Source organism: Schistosoma haematobium, chromosome 1, assembly GCF_000699445.3.
Source record: "Schistosoma haematobium chromosome 1, whole genome shotgun sequence".
Taxonomy (NCBI): domain Eukaryota; kingdom Metazoa; phylum Platyhelminthes; class Trematoda; order Strigeidida; family Schistosomatidae; genus Schistosoma; species Schistosoma haematobium.
In genome coordinates this window covers 37,160,852-37,177,696 of record NC_067196.1, presented here as the reverse complement: position 1 = coordinate 37,177,696, position 16,845 = coordinate 37,160,852, and the positions used below count along the sequence as shown (strand labels likewise).

Below are 16,845 nucleotides of genomic sequence, written 5' to 3'. Positions count from 1 at the left end.
CACATTACTGACTTTCTCCAGGCTTAGGGTCTTATTATTAATGCATCTTACTGTCAGACTAATGAATTTTGATTTCGCGATTCTTGTTTATCTACCTCAAGGTGTTTGTAACCCTTCGACAAACCGGACTAAAAACTTAAACAGGTGCATACCGATAAGTTTCTTAAATTTAGAAAACATAGACTTCTAGATCCTAGTATAGTCAAAGAACTATTAAAAATGAATATCTCAGTGTAGATGACAAAAATAGTAATGCATTCAAAGTTGTAATTAAGAATAAAATAACTGTTTCTGTGTCATGTATTTTTTTTACTAGAAAACTTTATTCGTTATTTGGCTATACTAAATAAATTGCGTCCACCAACCACTCTACCTGATAACTTGTTTGTAAATTTGTTACTAAAAATGATGTATCCTATTATAATATTGCTGTTTGTAAAATATACCGATTTCTAGGTGGAAGAATTATTATTTTGATTTGACCTTTGACCATTCTTTCAGATGAATTACAAGTTCAATCCAAACAGTTTCAGGCAGTTGCTGGTCGTGTACGAAGAAAATACTTTTGGCAAAATATGAAGGTAAATTGACAAGGAGAAAAAAATAATGTTTCGTTAACGATAAGTTAATGGTTTGTTGAAGCTTTTAATTTTATGCCATTTTTATAGGATTTTCCATACCTAAATGTGTTATTGGATGATAAACATTTTCTATTTGTCTCGAAAAAAAGTAATAGATATTTAGTTATGTATTGTCTAACAAAGGTGTTCTAGGCTACTGTGCTACTGTTGCCAGAAAAACAAAAATGTAAAAGCAGATATGATGGATTGACTGGGTAAATGGACACAAAGAATTCGACTGGTAAGGTTAGCAAACTCTATTCCAAACAAGTCGCATATTCGTCTTAATGTTCATAACAAGCTATTAATGTAAAAACGTTTTATGTTCTCTGGTTATCACATAACCAATTTTTCTAACGGTACGTCTGCCTTATGCACAGGTGGTTTCATTAAAGGTTTGTAAAGGCGATCAATTTTCGGAAAGTAACCAATTCAGTTTTAACACCTCAATATTATCTTAACCTTCACTTCATGTATAACATTTGGAAATAAGAAATTTAAATGATTCGCCTTTCAAATATATCCCTACGTACTTCAATAACTTTATTTTAAACTCGATTTCTGTTATGATCTTATATATTTGTGCAATTCTACATGCACTTCCTTTATGCTCCTTCTCATCTTAATTTCAGTCTTTACCTCTGTAGCTTGTATCTGTTGAATTTCTGATTCATCTTAGAAGTTTACAGATAGTTTCTTCTTGAATGTAGTATTTCAGTCGTGTAATCGACGTCGTTATTCTGTAATCACATGTTTCGTCGAAACTTTTCACTGATTCTGAAAATACCTAGGAGATTTATTGATATCATGAAACCTCCATAAAAAACGAAATCAGGTAAACTGATTGTACACAATCACTTCACCTATATTATTTCAAATCATGAGTTAACTTCTGTAGGGCTATTTACTCTGACCATCCCTCCTCAACTTTTCATCGATAGCATTGTGAAAACAGCTCTTAATAAAGTATGTAGTAATGGTTTAGTTTTGTTAACAAAGTATGTAGATGACTGTTGAGTCGGCTTCCGCAGAACTACAACGGAGCCTCCAGAGGCCCAAAAGGAGCCGAAGGATCCTAGCTAATCAGAGTACGATGGAACGTTCGAGAATTCCAGCGTGGCGTGCTATTATTGGTCGGTAGCATAATAAGACGTTAACGGATTGGCTGAAAATATGATGTTGATTTAACAGACGTCAACATCTATAAATACCCTTGATTTTCTGTACAAAAATGAACCTTGGGATAAATATTTTCTTTCATACTTGTGTCTTCTCTTTGGAGTTCGAGTCGCTGTGTAGTTCTAGACTGCGGGTTACCGGAATAGCTTAGGAATCGTATATAGCGTTTCATCGACAAGACGTATCAATGACAACTTCTTTCTGTACAATGTTGTGTAGCCTATATGAATCGCATTTTGTTAGCTGGCAATAATCGTCTCTGAGTATAAATTATACTCTATTATTTCAAAATGCTTCTAAGTGGAAGGGATGAACTGTGTCTGTTCTTATACTCAAGAGTAAACTGTGATAAATATTTGAACTGTTTTTGCATTTGAGTAGTTGTACGAACAGGTGGTCTAGCAGAAGTTATTGGTCTACGTTTATCGAAAAAATGAGCAACTCATATCAGTTTAAATCTTCTTTGATGTTGTTCCGAAGTCAGTTTGATCATAAATCATTGGGTGCATAACACTGCGTTACAAGTAGTTTCGCCCTGTGACTATGAAGCCTATTCTCTCTGGACTGAGAATGTTCAAGAAAATATGTTTCCAATTATCAGTTTTTAAGTAATAATCTTAATCAGCAACAAAACGTTTAGCAATACTGAAGTTCGCCAGCGAGTTTTCGTCAAAAAATAATTATCACTATTCTGTCGGCGATATCATCATGAATTCATTTGATTCATGACGTTTCATTGGCTTAAATATCAAACACATACCCTGGTACGACCGAATTTGGGGAGGGTCCGCTCTCCCCCTCGAAATGCTCTCACATGGCACTGCCAGAATAGTCCTACTCACTTCCTTCTCATGGCGGGTGTGTTGTTTACGCAATTGAGAGAACGAGAAGTGAATGTCCGGCGCTTTAATTGGATTCGTGGATACAAAGGATCCACCTAGAGAAGTTATAAAACCCTGATTCCAAACCAGTCGTGTACATGGGCTTCAGGATCCTAAGGGAACAAATGGCGTATGAACCAATCGTTGGCCACCGGTAACCATGGGACTGCATCTTCCGACGTTGCTTCACGGCCTTGTGGATCAGACCCATAGATCGAAGACTTCGGGAGTGGCCCCCTAGGAAAACCACCCGCTTCGGTTTAGGCACCCTGGCAGTATCATAGCCTAAATACAAGTCAAGTGACTTGTGTGGCGCATATGTCTTCTGTTCCCCTTTGTACCAATATTTATTTGTTCGAATAAATAAATTAGTCTGGTGATTCTGGGAATGAAGGCACGAGTATATAGCTAGTCTATCAATACAGCATCTTAGAATGAAGGTGGGTGTATTTTTTAAATATCTGTTATTTTATCGTGACTTATTAGTTAGAGTTATGGAGGTCATGCTACTCAGTTGTTTGAGTTATTATCAAATACAACTGAAAATCATCAGTGGTTATCATATTAAAGTTGCTTTTGTGTTTAAAACAAAGTGGATGGAATTCTTTTGTAGGGAAAGAAACCAATCTCAATTACTTACGCACACAGATTGTATTCGTTTTGTTCCTTTAAACCACTTTATCATCTTCCTTTTTTCATTTCTTCTCAAATATGTAACCTCTTTTTGGCGTTCTATTAATATAATTTTGATATCATAATAAATAATATGAGTATCAGAAGTATAATAACCAAGGATTGACTTAATAATTTCAAATAAACTGAAAATTAAGTACAATGTTAACAATCAAATAATAATGTATTTGTATTATCTCAATGAGTAGAAATTTAGATTTCTGACGTTTCACGACTTCATTTGAATGGCTTCTTCAGAGTAAACTTAAATTATCTTGCAAAATGTCAGTAATTCTAATTTCTATTCGTTAGAACATCACAAATCAATCCTTGTTCGATTTGGTAAATTGTTGAGCCATGATTCCGATTCGGAAACCGCAGCGTCACTAAAACCTCAGCCAGTTCATACTTATGCTTAATTTCACTGTTTCAGATAGGGTTTTTATATGATTTTTAAACAAGTGACTACTTGCAATGCACTATTTCAGACTGAAATTTTTTAATCAGGTAGAAAAAGCTGAAGAGGTAATTCAACAAATATATCGTTTGACTGTGTTACTTAAGGTTTCTTATGGAAATATAAAGCTATTAATTACTAGATCACAACAAATACACACCTCTCCCATCGGTTCTGTTTCACCATAGTGTCATGGACTTACCTGTCACTTTATATTAACCTGTAGTATATTGATTTGAATAATTAATTTTCAATTAGTTAATACCGAGTTCGAAAGCCCACATCATAGATTCTTACCCTCTAAGCAATGAGCAAACCTCGTAGTCAGGTACACGAACCCTTACGTGCTCTCTGACTTACGTTAATTTTAAAACGTAAGCTCAAGTAACCTCATTTGTGAATATTATGCAATTCTGCTTATTTAGTTATAAGTAACTATGTTGTGCAGTTTGACATATTCCCTTCCTTAACAAACCGGTATTTTGCAAATTTACATTTCTTAGAGTTATCATTTTATTTCTGTTTCTGACGATTATTGATCATAAACATTGTCACTGAATCAATAAACAGAGAGCGTTACAGTATAAAATTTTGCTATGATTGGTTTATTATGTAAAATGTTTTAATTGATCTGTGTGTTTGTTTATAAGTTGCGTGTGCATCTGCTACTCTAAGTTAATTTTTATATCAGTATGTTTAAATGACTTATTTAGGCGCCAGATTCATAGGGTTTTTTTTCTTAATTTAGTAAATGCAATCCGTACATGTAGATTGAATTATGTTAAGCTGTAAAACGTCTAATTACATAGAAATTTAGTTATTTCTGTTTGTAGATGTAAATTAAATGGACTATTTGGTCTTAGATTTATGCAGTTAGAATTTTCTCTTTACCAAAGATATTTTTCTGCTGGATTAATCTCATAGGAAATCCTAATGCTCAATAAAATCGTCGACACTCCTTTTGGGAACCAAGGTGGATTCTCTCACAGCGGAGAGATCTTAGTCTACTGGAATTAATTTTAATCATACTTTCTTTTCAACCGAACAGATTCAGTACTGAATAAAATGTTCCCCTTTTTGTTAAAAAAAAACATTTACATATACTTCATTAGAATGCTGCAACTCAATTAATTCTGTTTCTAATTCGTATTACCTTACAAGTAATAATTAGTGTATCATAATGACTTAAACAATACAACAAATACGGTTAACAGAGCAATTGCTTGCGCACAATTAAAATCACTTTGAATACACTGGGCTCACCAAAAATCTTTCCAATGGTAAGTATGCGTGATTGGCCAAGATTAATTTTGATTTTCTAAGGAATGATATATATATATATAACCATAGGAATGGCTTCTCATCTAGTATCAGTAACAAGATTATTTTGTGTGCTATAAAATGTATTTTGTCTCTAAAGTTAGCATCAATCGTAATTTCCGCAACTAACAAGATGTTATTTTATATTACAAGCTTTAAGTAATTTCAAAAGTATTCACTGAAGCATCAAGAACTTGTTTATGATACATAATTCCCTGCTACAGTACATACATAACCATAAGGACTGATATCTTAGAAAATATGTATAAATCCTATGTCTATCCTACTATTTTCATGCTCATGGATGGATGAATTGAAATGTAGACACTTATGAACCTCCTCGAAGAATCTACTTTCAGCTGAATTTCGCTAATGAATAATACTTATGTTTGCAATAAAAAATGAAACAATGGCTAAAGTATACCATCTTCAACACTGATATCATTGCATAAATAAGTTCGAAAAGTCACCCTTCTAACATGATCTAAGAGAATTTCACCATTAAAAAAGAAAGAAAACAGTACATTGCCTTACGAAATGTCGATTAGTGTTGAAACCTCTCCAGCTTGTGAAATTCACCACTGCAATATGATTAAAAACGCAAAGTTCTATTGCCTAATCTGTTTTTAAACGTTCTTATAAGTGAGTCCTCTTGGATTTCAGTTTTGTACTTAACAAATATAATTTCCATAGTTATTTTGGTCAACAATGGAATTTTGCGAAAACATTTCCTGTTTGATTTTATTGTAGATGTGGTTTATTATTGGAGGATTAACTGTTATAATTCTTGTGGTTATTATTGGTGAGTTAGATATCTGCTTTTTCAATAGTTCAATAAATTTTTGTGACTAGGTATGTTGTGTATCAAGTTTATTATAATTTGGGGATCTCAGATTATTCCTCGATTGGAAAGTAGTTGCTTCGTTTTTCGGAATCTAAGTAAATTTAAAGAACGCTCCGTATGTCATAACTCCGCCTGTAGCTCTTCTAGGGCTACTGCCGGTCCCAAGCCCGGGTAAAGGAGGAGGGTTGGGCGTGGGGTCGGTAACCCAACCTGTAGAAAAACCAAACTTGCTAAAAAAAAAACGCTAACCAGAATAAACTATTTAAACTCTGTTCTTCCAGTTGAAAGGAAGAATTATGACGCCTCATCATGAAAATCGAGTTTTCGGAAGTCACAAGGCCGATGGCCCTTCTAACAACCAGAACAACAATTTTTATAGGTACATGAAACTTCTGGAAATTGTGGGAGGACCAGTCAAGTAATAACGGAAATAAGGAGATAAAACTTGGCGGTTCTTGGAATCAACGAAACTCTTTGGTCTCTAGCTGGACACCAAAGGTTAGGTACGAGAGAGATTCTACTTTACTCCGGTCACAAAGAGGAAGATGCTCCATACACTCATGAGACTGAACTGATGCTGTCCAAAGAAGCAAGAAATGCACTTAATGGATGAAAATCTCATGGACCCTTGATCATCAAATCATCCTTCAAAACAAAGAAGGAGGGGATGACAATGAATATTATCCTATATTATGCAGTCACCAATGATATCAATTGGGACGATAAAAATTAGTTTTATGAAAGGTTACAATCGATCGTAGCGAAGCGCCCAGGAAAGAAACTGACAATCTTGATGGGAGATCTAAACGCCAAAGTCGGAATGGACAACAACGGTTACGGAGATATCATGGGACGACATGGACTGACTGTGTTAGCGAGACATATATTGGAATAAAGCATCTTTCGTGCACGATTGTGTTGCTGCATGTTGATTGGCTATTTCTTATCCAATCAGCGCTAGTCGATACTTAGAGAAGACTCTAGAATCTTCCTATGTAAAAACTATAGATACACTAACGTTTTTCCTTATTGTGCTTCTTACTTACATCTACCTTTGTTATTTAGAATGTAATTTCTTTCCTGTTCAACCAAGTTCTTATATGAGGACTGGTAAAAAAACGAACGAGAATAGTGACAGATTTACAAGATTAAGTTCATTCAAATGCATAGTTATATGCGCACAATGTCCCCACACAAACACATACACAAAGCTGCATTTGTCTCACCGGACCACACTACAGACAACTAGATCGTTCATATTTGTCACTGAAAAATTCAAAAGGTGAGTGTAGGGTGTGAGAAGCAGGAGACGAGCTGACATAGCCTCTGATCACTACCTGGTTGTGACAGAGATGAAACTACAGCTAAAGGACTGGACAACTGGGAAACAAAATTACAAAGGTTCAATACAACCTTATTCCGAGATACTGACAAACTTAACGAATTCAAGATAGTTCTCAACAACAGGTTCCATGTCTTACAAAATCTACTCAAAGAAGAAGAAACTTCTATGGAGGACAGCTAAAAAGGGATCAAAGAACCATCAACTTCAACGTGTCAGGAGGTGCTGGGTCGCAAGGATCATCATCATAAGGAATGGATCTCTATGGAAACCCTGGACGGGATTCAAGGAAAGAACAAAAATACAGCAATTAACATTAGTCGAACAAAAACAGAAAGTCAAGGCACAGGCTGAATACACAGAAGCAAACAAGCAAGTGAAGAAGAGCATAAGGGCCGACAAGCAGAAATTCGTGGGAGACCTGACAACGACAGCGGAAATATCTGTAACAAAAGGAAATATGAGACAACTACATGACTCGTTGAAGAAACTGCTAGAGAAATATAGTAAACCAGGGAGACTGGTCAACAACAAGGAAGGCAAGCCAGTCACTGAATTCAAGGACAGAGTAATAGATGGGTAGAATACTTCGAGGAATTCTTGAATAGACCAGCTCTATTGAATCCACCGGGTGTTGAATCAATACATACAGACCCTCCTATAGATGTCACTCCACCAACGATCGAAGAGATCAGGATGGCCATCAGACAAATCAAAAGTGGAAAAGCAGTAGGACCTGAAAACATACCAGCCGAAGTACTGAAATCAGACATAGAAGCAACTGCAAGCATGCTCCACACTCTATTCCGGAGAATTTGGGAGGAGCAACAAGTGACTCTGGTAGACTGGAAAGGAGACCTCGTCAAGATACCAAAGAGAGGAGAACTGAGCAAATGTGAGGACTACAAAGGCATCATATTACTGTCGCTATCGGGAAAAGTTTTCAACAGAATGTTGCTGAACCGAATGAGAGACTCAGTAGACGCCCAACTTCAAGATCAACAGGCTGAATTCGTAAGGATCGGTCGTGTATAGAACGATGCGCGACACTGGATCATCGTTGAACAATCAGTTAAATGGGACTCGTCACTATAAATCATCTTCCTTGACTATTATAAAGCATTTGACGGTGTGGATAGGAGAACATTATGGGAACTTAAACACTATGGAGTATCTGATAAAATCGTCAACATCGTCCGGAATTCATACGATGGGTTACAGTTCAAAGTCATGCATTGAAAACAGCTGCTAACAGACTCATTCCGATTGAGGATCGGAGTCAGATAAGGTTGCCTTCTCTCCCCTGTCTCTTCTTTTTGGTGGTCGATTGGATTATGAAGACCTCAGACAAGGTTATCTACTGTCCCTCTTTCTTCTACTGGTGGTTGACTGGACTCTTAAGTCCTGCATATCTCAGGGAAGCATGGAATAAAATAGACAGGTTGGAAGCAACCAGACGATTTGGGCTTCGCAGATTACCTGGCCCTTCTATCCCATACACAGCAACAAATGCAGGTAAAGATTGCCAGTGTAGCAGTAGCCTCTGCATCAGTAAGCCTCAACATACACAAGGGAGAAAACAAGAATTTCCAATACAACACAGAGAACACCAACATACGAATTGATAGTAATATGACAGATGTACTGGTAGTGATAATAATAAAAAGTCTGAATAGATAACTCAACACAAGGAGTAGGTTAAAATAAGTAAATGCACATCAAAATATCAGAAAGTGAAAATTACGTTGCAAGAAAAGAATATGTGGATTATCAGTTTAAATTGTATGCATATATCCTGTTTGAGTAAATGTCACTGGTCGATCAAAAGCTGACAAAGACTAGCTGAATAGTGTGATTTATAACAGGATAATAATACTGACCTGTCGTATATTAGCAGTGGTTAAATACCCGAAGTACGTTATCAGTTCGCTAACATTGCACTACGATTCCTTTTTAGTCCTTTACTTAGTTTTTCTTAAAGCTTTGAATGTCTTGGGTATACACTTGGCCCCCGAATGCCCTGGTACGGCCGAGAGTGGGGAGAGTCCGCTCTCCCTCTCGAAATACTCTCACACGGCCACGCGTATACAGCTTCTGTCAGGGAAGTCCTACTCATTGCCTTCTCGTGGTGGGGGTGTTGTTTACGAAAATGAGAGGACGAAAAGCGAGTATCCGGCGCTTTAACTGGATCACAAATCAATGGTGTACATGGGCTCCAGTATCCTGCAGGAACAAATGGCGTATGAACCAATTGTTGGTCACCGGCTACCATGGGATTGCATCTCCTTACGATGCTCCACTGCCTTGTGGGTTAGACCTTTAGGTCAAAGGCTCGGGGAGTGGCCCCTAAGATAACCACCTGCTTCGGTTCGGGCACCCGGGCAGTATCACAGCCCACACACAAATTGATGAACTCTCTATGTCTATGGAAATTACTTTTCTCGCTTCGAAAAACAAGCAATTGATTCAAATTATTATCATTACAATTATTGTCACCATTAATACTATTATTATTGTTGTTATTATTATTTTCCACATTATTCACCCTCTTTTATACTTATACAGCGGCTCGTCTTTGGTGGAAATTCGACTGTATCTAAACGTTCTCGATTCACTGTCCGGTTGAAAATTGTATGTTACCACCGAATACGAGAACTGAAGCAGTTTTTCTGAAACCACGTGCACCATTCAAACTGGCTGCCTTCAACGTTCGCACATTTATGCAGGTCGGACAACAGATAGGGCTGGCTATGTCTTTGGAAAGTCTTAATATTGATGTTTGTTGTCTATCCGAGACCCGTATTCAAGACTCTGGCGAAGTACTACAAATTCGATCTCCATCTGTCGCTTCGAAAAGCTTGTTTTACGTGCGCTTATCCGGGGACCCTGTGGCATCTTCGTCTAGTCTTGCTGGCGTTGGTGTCGCACTAAGCGCTAGAGCTGAGGCAGCACTAGTCGATTGGATCCCCATTAACAGTCGGTTATGTGCTGTTAGATTAGAAAGTTCCATCAAAGTGAGAAGAAATCGGCGTGAGAAACGATGTCTTTGCCAATCACTAACATCCATCGACGTCTTGGACGATGGGCAGAATTTTCGAAGGGCAGTTCAACTGGCCTGCTGCTCCGGCAACATCGGTCAGACTGTCCTGCCCTCCATGGCCGGTGACGACTGATCCACCAAATGAGGAGGAAGTCCGCAAGGAACTCCAACTCTTGAAGCGTTACAGATCGTGGTGACATTTTGACTAAGGAATTGACGACGTTGTTTACAAAGGTTTGGGAACTAGAGAGTGTATCAACGTCATGGAATGAGTCGATAGTTGTCCCTATCTTTAAAAGGGTTCACGTCGTTCCTGTAACAACTATCGGGGATAAGTCTACTTCCGATTGCGTCCAAACTATTGGCTTCCGTCATACTTCGTAGGTTGTTCAAAACCCGAGAAAGATTGACTCGCGAGGAGCAGGCTGGGTTTCGTTCTGGTCGAGGATGTATTGATCATATCTTCACCCTCCGCCAAATGTTAAAACACCGTCATACTTATCAAAGGCCAACAATCGTAGTATTTCTTGACATCAGGGCTGCCTTCGATTCGTTGGACAGGACTGTTCTCTGGGATTGTCTATTGAAGAAGGGTGTGCCTGAGAAGTTTATTAACATTCTAAAAGCCCTATATACAAACACCTCAGGCAGAGTGAGGGCATACAACCACCTCTCTCCATTGTTCCATTCGAGCAGTGGGGTTAGGCAGGGTTGCCCAATCTCACCATTCCTCTTCAACTTTGCCATCGATGACATTCTGGAAACAGCTCTGATGAATGTAAGTAATGGTGGTGTGGATCTGTTGCCTGGAGAAAGACTTCTCGACTTTGAGTATGCGGACGATATTGTCTTACTGTGCGATAATGCTCAAGGCATGCAATCCGCACTTAATCAGTTGACAATCAGTGTCCGTAGGTATGGTATGTGCTTTGCACCTTCGAAGTGCAAAGTACTTCTACAAGACTGGCAGGATTCCAATCCTGTACTCACTCTGGATGGTGAGCAGATAGACGTAGTCGAGAAGTTCGTGTATCTGGGTAGCTGCATAAGTGCTGGTGGGGGTGTGAGTGATGAGATCAATGCACGTATAGTGAAAGCCAGAGTGGCTTATGCCAATCTGGGCCGTCTTTGGCGCCTTCGTGATGTCAGTCTGGCCGTAAAAGATCGGATTTACAACGCATCGGTTAGAGCAGTTTTGCTCTATACTTGTGAAACCTGGCCACTCCGAGTTGAGGACGTTAGACGACTCTCTGTGTTCGATCATCGCTGTCTCCGAAGGATTGCTGACATTCAGTGGCAACACCATGTCAGTGATGCAGAGGTTCGGCATCGTGTGTTCGGACACAGAGATGATAATTCAATTGGTGTCACCATCTTGAAACACCGACTTCGGTGGCTTGGACATGTTCTCCGAATGTCGTCCCAGAGAATTCCACGTCGTGCATTATTTGCCGACTCTGGGACTGGTTGGAAAAAGCGGAGGTGGTCAGTATATGACATGGTGTCGTGGTATGAAAGAAAGCTGCAAAGGACTGGCTCCTGTTGGTCCTTTACGACTCCCTGGTTGGGGTCTGAGAGATGGTGCTACACAGTGGCTAGAGACGTTATCAGATATGGCTCAGAATAGAAGCCAGTGGCGATCCTGCTGTAATCTTCTTTTACTTTCTTCATAAAAAGTGGTTGTGTCTCCCTTACCTGAAAGATTTCTTCCGATTGTACCTTTGCGTTCCCTCATTACTACCACACTACCTTACACCAATCTCTTCGTTATTGTTCTTTTCTTTTCTATTTCTCTTCGAATTCTCATTGTTTTGTGTGGCGCATATATATTGGCGCTCTCTTGTACCAATATTTATGTGTTCAAATAAACAAACAAATTTGAATGTCTTGGCTGATTCTCTGACCTTTATGTAAGCAGTCGTGGTGTTAAACTTCATTTACGACTCGATATCTTGAGTTCTAGATTTTCAAACAATTCAGCTAAATGAATCTCCTTTTCGACGATATCATTTACTCAAGCTGTGTCACCATATTCATAGCTGATAGGTTAGCAAATATAACAATCTGTTGGAAAATAGGAAGATTACACCTTATCATGGGTAAAAGAAGGCTCTATAACGGTCGCGAAGTTGAAGAAAGATAACAAGATGAAGTCAAACGTGTGGAAGTTGATAGAGCACTTGACGAGTATGAGAAATAACTAAAAACCATATTAGCTTATGTAACCAACTCATATTTAATGTTGTAATTCATCCACCCTATCGAGTATGTGTATGTACACAAACTTTGTCAATGGCACTGATATTACCATACTGCATAAACTAGTGTAGTAGCAGCGCGTTCTCTGTTGTACCATCAAACCTTATCATCTAATAGGCGAACTTGTTACAAAACGCACAAGAACAAATTTGCGCACCATTTCATCAATACATCTGGGAACTGCACTTCTATATACAATAGTCTGGTTTGTTTCTTCACAGGGCTTTGGTTCATCACTTACATTTCCCGTGTCAATCATAACGAATACATTTCTGATTTTACGAAATTTACTTACTACTTAAACTTGACAAAAATAAATTATAATCAATTTCTTGACAGATAATTGTTATTCCGTTGGTAAATCAATATTTAAAGAAATGCAGGTTTTCCAATAACTAAATATACATATTGTGTAAATTTATAATATATTGTTTCATTCCCTTATCTTTCAGTTTGGTCCGTATCTAACAAGCATAGTTGAAGTAATAAACCCCAAATCTGTTCACGAATTGAATCTGGAACATACGAGCTTTGATTATGATTGCTTTATTTATTAAAAAAAATAACTTATGATCTCAGAAAGTATTTTGTAGTAGTTGAAATGGGAGATAAATGCAAATTGTCGATCTTCAAATTAGATCTTCTTTGTTTTCGTATGAAATTTCGACGCAGATGGACAAATTGATAGATTTAAACATTCTTTACAGTTTGGATTTACTGGGCGACAAATTTGTTGGCCAAAACCGACTAGTAACCAATTAATTTCATCCCAGTGTTCCCTGAAAGTAATCGAAATTAGTTAGTGAGCGTATGTGTATGACCATAAAGCCAAATAATTCCTGGTTTTCTGCATTACATTTTCCTATAAAGATCACTGGAGTTAATCATTTTGCCATATCTTACTTTCATGGTTCGTACAGTGACGACAAAAAAATCTAAGTGCCCAGTCATTTAAAAAATTTATGTAATTACTCCAGCTCCGAGACTTTTTACTCAAAATAACAGGATGCATTCGAAAGACTTAAGCATGGCAAAGGCTGCAGCTTAAGTTACTTTTGTCGTACATAACTTGAGAGGTCAATATTCTTTAGTTCCTGAACTAGTTCTTAACGTAAAAATTGTCACGAGACTAAAAGAAGGATAGGTTATCTCCATATATTATAAATAACAAGAAACTCAGTTTTCGGGCGCTTGATCTATGGTTATTTTTAGCCTTTGGTCAGTGTTATCAACCCTTCCAGGGGCCGATCTTTTTTGTTTGTCGTCTAATACTTAACAGCACGAAAGTTTTAGTGATGAGGAAGTCTCTTTAGAATTGAATGATTCCATTTGTCATGCATCAAGTTGAATCACTTAGGCAAACATCATCGCAGTCTCCATTTGATGTTGTATTGCGGAGTGCTGAAGGCAGCTAGCAGGGTGTGTGATGAATCTTTTGGGGTCATTAATCTAAAGTCTTGCGAACTCCTGGTAGATGTTATTTTATCAGACACTAAACATTCACCTCATTCATATCTTCGGGTAGGACGAAACGTCAATACATTAAAATCCATGCACGCAAGCAAATGTAATAAAAAAGCTCTACAACACCTTATCTAGCAAATCGGGAATAGACATTGATCGTGACGAACAGATTGTCAGAATTAACCTAGTCAATAGCTTGTATTCTCAAACATGTTTCTAATTGAAGAAGTACAGATTCAGATCTTAACAAACATTTCAATTTGTCATAGGTAGTTTATCTACTTAACTTTCGTGTGTATGTATGCAGTTATCCGTCTCTTTAAAAAGAAAATTAAACACCTTTTGTTAAGAATCTTATAATTCACCAAAAACGTGGTACTGAATAAAGCCACCGATAATAAATATTGTTAATCCAAAATATGTGGTCGACTTATTTGTTTTATAACGTTTCACCAAGCCACGTGGGTTTGGTAATACCAAACGTCTGCCAAAACCCGAAGTAGGCGAGGCCCGCAACTATTTTTTTGTATCCACTTTGATGTTTAAAGGGCTTTAAATACGCTCAACTGGTGTTGAATGGATTTCTATGCACAAATGACAAAACATATTAGTGAAATAATCAGATGCTTAAAGTTTGGTTTTCATTGACGCCCCCTTCCTTTAATGATTTATATACCTGTCCAGATTAACACAAAGATAAAATTCCAACGAAAAAATAACCGACTAGCACGGTACTGTTTCCCACATACATGAATTACAACTCTTTAGGTATTTACCAATTATATTCCAATTACTACCTTGGGAACCATTCTTCGAGGGCCAGACGAGTTTCTTCTGGAGATTTGGTTGGTTTTTTGTTCCATTTTAAACGATTGATAATTCGATGTACATGTGTATCGACACCGATTCCAGTCACTTTTTTCCACGCACACTGCATTGCTAAATATGCCATTTTCGGACCGACACCTAGAGTGGTCAATAGAAAATGTAAACACATTAACCAGGCAAGGTGCATAACTCCTCAACAGTCTCTGGTATATCTGAGTTGTATTTTTCCTTTAAGATCTCGCACGTTTTCTTTATATTCAAAGCTTTTGTCTAAGAGAAGCTCTGGCGAACTTAGATGCTACCTTATAAAACCCCACTGGGTATATCAATTCCTGCAAGTCTTCTGTCTTCATACTTGTCAATGTTGTAAGCGTGCACCCTCTCAACTTCAGACGCCCCATTGCAGCTGCCGTAATTTGATCTTTCGTCTGGCTTGACAACATAAGACTTATCAGTACCTGCAATCTGAATGTCTATGAGTTTCAAAATATTTAGCAAAGGCTACCATACTTTCGGATGTTCTGTTTCATCAGCCAATCTTTCGCAACCCATCGAGTCTACCGGGGCGTCGCGACTTTCGCGCATTTTTCGAATATTGCTAAGTTGAGCCCGCCAGTTTGGTGGTTCCCATTTACGTTTCATATGCTCCGAGACACCGTCCTCAATATCGCCTACTCCAACTTGTTCTTGAGATCGGATTCTTTTCGTCATTCTCTTTATAATGGTTCGAAGGCTGGGGTACCTGTGGCCAAAAACAGTACTCTATTAGTCGGTTGGTAAATATGCATACTACCGAGGAAATGGGATTAAATAACTACTAGTTTTTATAAAGGTTGGCCAGATTAGATTATTCAATCAATGCTTTAAAGTGACAGCAAACAACATTTCACTTTATTCGTGAAAATATGAATACACAAGTAATATACAACGACATTACGTTAGGCTGACGTTATCTATGAATCTAACTACAGTTTAGACATTATTTGTAGTTGTGACCTGTCAAAGTAGCTTTTTCACTTACTGATGAACGGCCGACAAGTACTTTAGTGAAAGATGTATATCCCATACAAATGACTTCGAAATTATTCATCTATACATTGAGTTTCCCATTATGATGAATTATCCGGGATGAGTACTTAATCGGGTTTTCGTTTTCTGAACAACTGGATAGACATGCATTCTTAATGGGTCATAATTTGACTATGTTAGGATGTATATTTTCAGTAAGACACTGAACAATTATCGGTGGTTTAATTGTTCAATAAGCTAAAGCATATTGAATATGTTGTAGCTTATGTCAATGGATCGAAAATAGGGAGTTCTGTGTGTATTTAGGCGAAAAGTAGACAATTTGGCGGACATTTAGGCGTAAACTAGGCAATTCGGCAGGAATTTAGGCGAAAAGTAGACAATTCAGCGGATATTTAGGCGAAAAGTCGGCAATTTATCGACAAAGCGGCAAAAAGGGGGAAATCCGCAGTATTTTCCCCGGACTGGCGAAAAAGGCGACATCCTGATGCGTTTTCTCCTTTATCTTCCAAAGCATTTACTCCTTTATTTCCCCTTTGTTCGCCTTTATTTGCCCTATTTGGTTGTTTGGGTCCATATGGTTACTATTGAGCAACTACATTCTGACACAACATTGGACTGGAACACGAGCACAATAAACGAATATGACACTTGAAAAGTTCCTTTAGTCATAAATTGTTGTTTCATACTGCTTCACATACTACTCAAGTCAAATATTGCTGAACCATGGTTCAGCACCACCCGCTTACTTGGGAAGCGTACCGCAAAGATTCGAAATACGACTGTTAGCACTCAAATTTCATTCCTTGCTTGACGTTTATTCCATGTACTGCTTACTATAAAACACAAATTAATTAGGTCACTTCATAGATCTGTGACAACGTGAAGCTGGTAACAAACAACAATGAAT

At 37.8% G+C, this 16,845-nt stretch overlaps 2 protein-coding genes across 5 annotated transcripts in view; one reads left to right on the top strand and one right to left on the bottom strand.

The window, feature by feature from the left end:
• VAMP3 (Vesicle-associated membrane protein 3) overlaps positions 1-13,196 on the top strand; it is a 25,381-nt gene extending 12,185 nt beyond the window's left edge. The window contains exons 4-7 of one of the 3 annotated variants that reach the window (XM_051217520.1): positions 502-581; positions 4,734-5,089; positions 5,880-5,931; positions 13,067-13,196. In XM_051217520.1, the coding sequence (XP_051073933.1) occupies positions 502-581; positions 4,734-4,826 (173 nt within the window). In that variant the 3' untranslated portion in view covers positions 4,827-5,089; positions 5,880-5,931; positions 13,067-13,196. The remainder of the gene's footprint in view (positions 1-501; positions 582-4,733; positions 5,090-5,879; positions 5,932-13,066) is intronic. The other 2 variants (XM_051217519.1, XM_051217521.1) reach the window with 2 other exon arrangements.
• NTHL1_1 (Endonuclease III-like protein 1) lies at positions 10,358-16,845 on the bottom strand. Of its 2 annotated transcripts, XM_051217508.1 has the most exons (6): positions 16,685-16,845; positions 15,417-15,648; positions 15,209-15,379; positions 15,080-15,176; positions 14,855-15,044; positions 10,358-13,393 (listed from the first exon to the last, which is right to left on the bottom strand). In XM_051217508.1, the coding sequence occupies exons 2-5, from the start codon at positions 15,615-15,617 to the stop codon at positions 14,872-14,874; spliced, it is 642 nt and encodes a 213-aa protein (XP_051073931.1). In that variant the 5' UTR covers positions 15,618-15,648; positions 16,685-16,845; the 3' UTR covers positions 10,358-13,393; positions 14,855-14,871. The 2 variants fall into 2 exon arrangements, with proteins under 2 accessions (XP_051073931.1, XP_051073932.1); XM_051217509.1 differs by having other exon boundaries at positions 14,876-15,044; positions 15,417-16,845.

Bases quoted from the DNA above. Each gene is read 5' to 3' on its own strand.
- NTHL1_1 (XM_051217509.1), bottom strand. From the start codon at position 15,617: ATGACGAAAAGAATCCGATCTCAAGAACAAGTTGGAGTAGGCGATATT. The intron at 15,177-15,208 runs GTAGCATCTAAG...AGCTTCTCTTAG, and splicing joins ACCCAGTGGGGTTTTATAAG to ACAAAAGCTTTGAATATAAA. The intron at 15,045-15,079 runs GTTAATGTGTTT...TGACCACTCTAG, and splicing joins GGAGTTATGCACCTTGCCTG to GTGTCGGTCCGAAAATGGCA.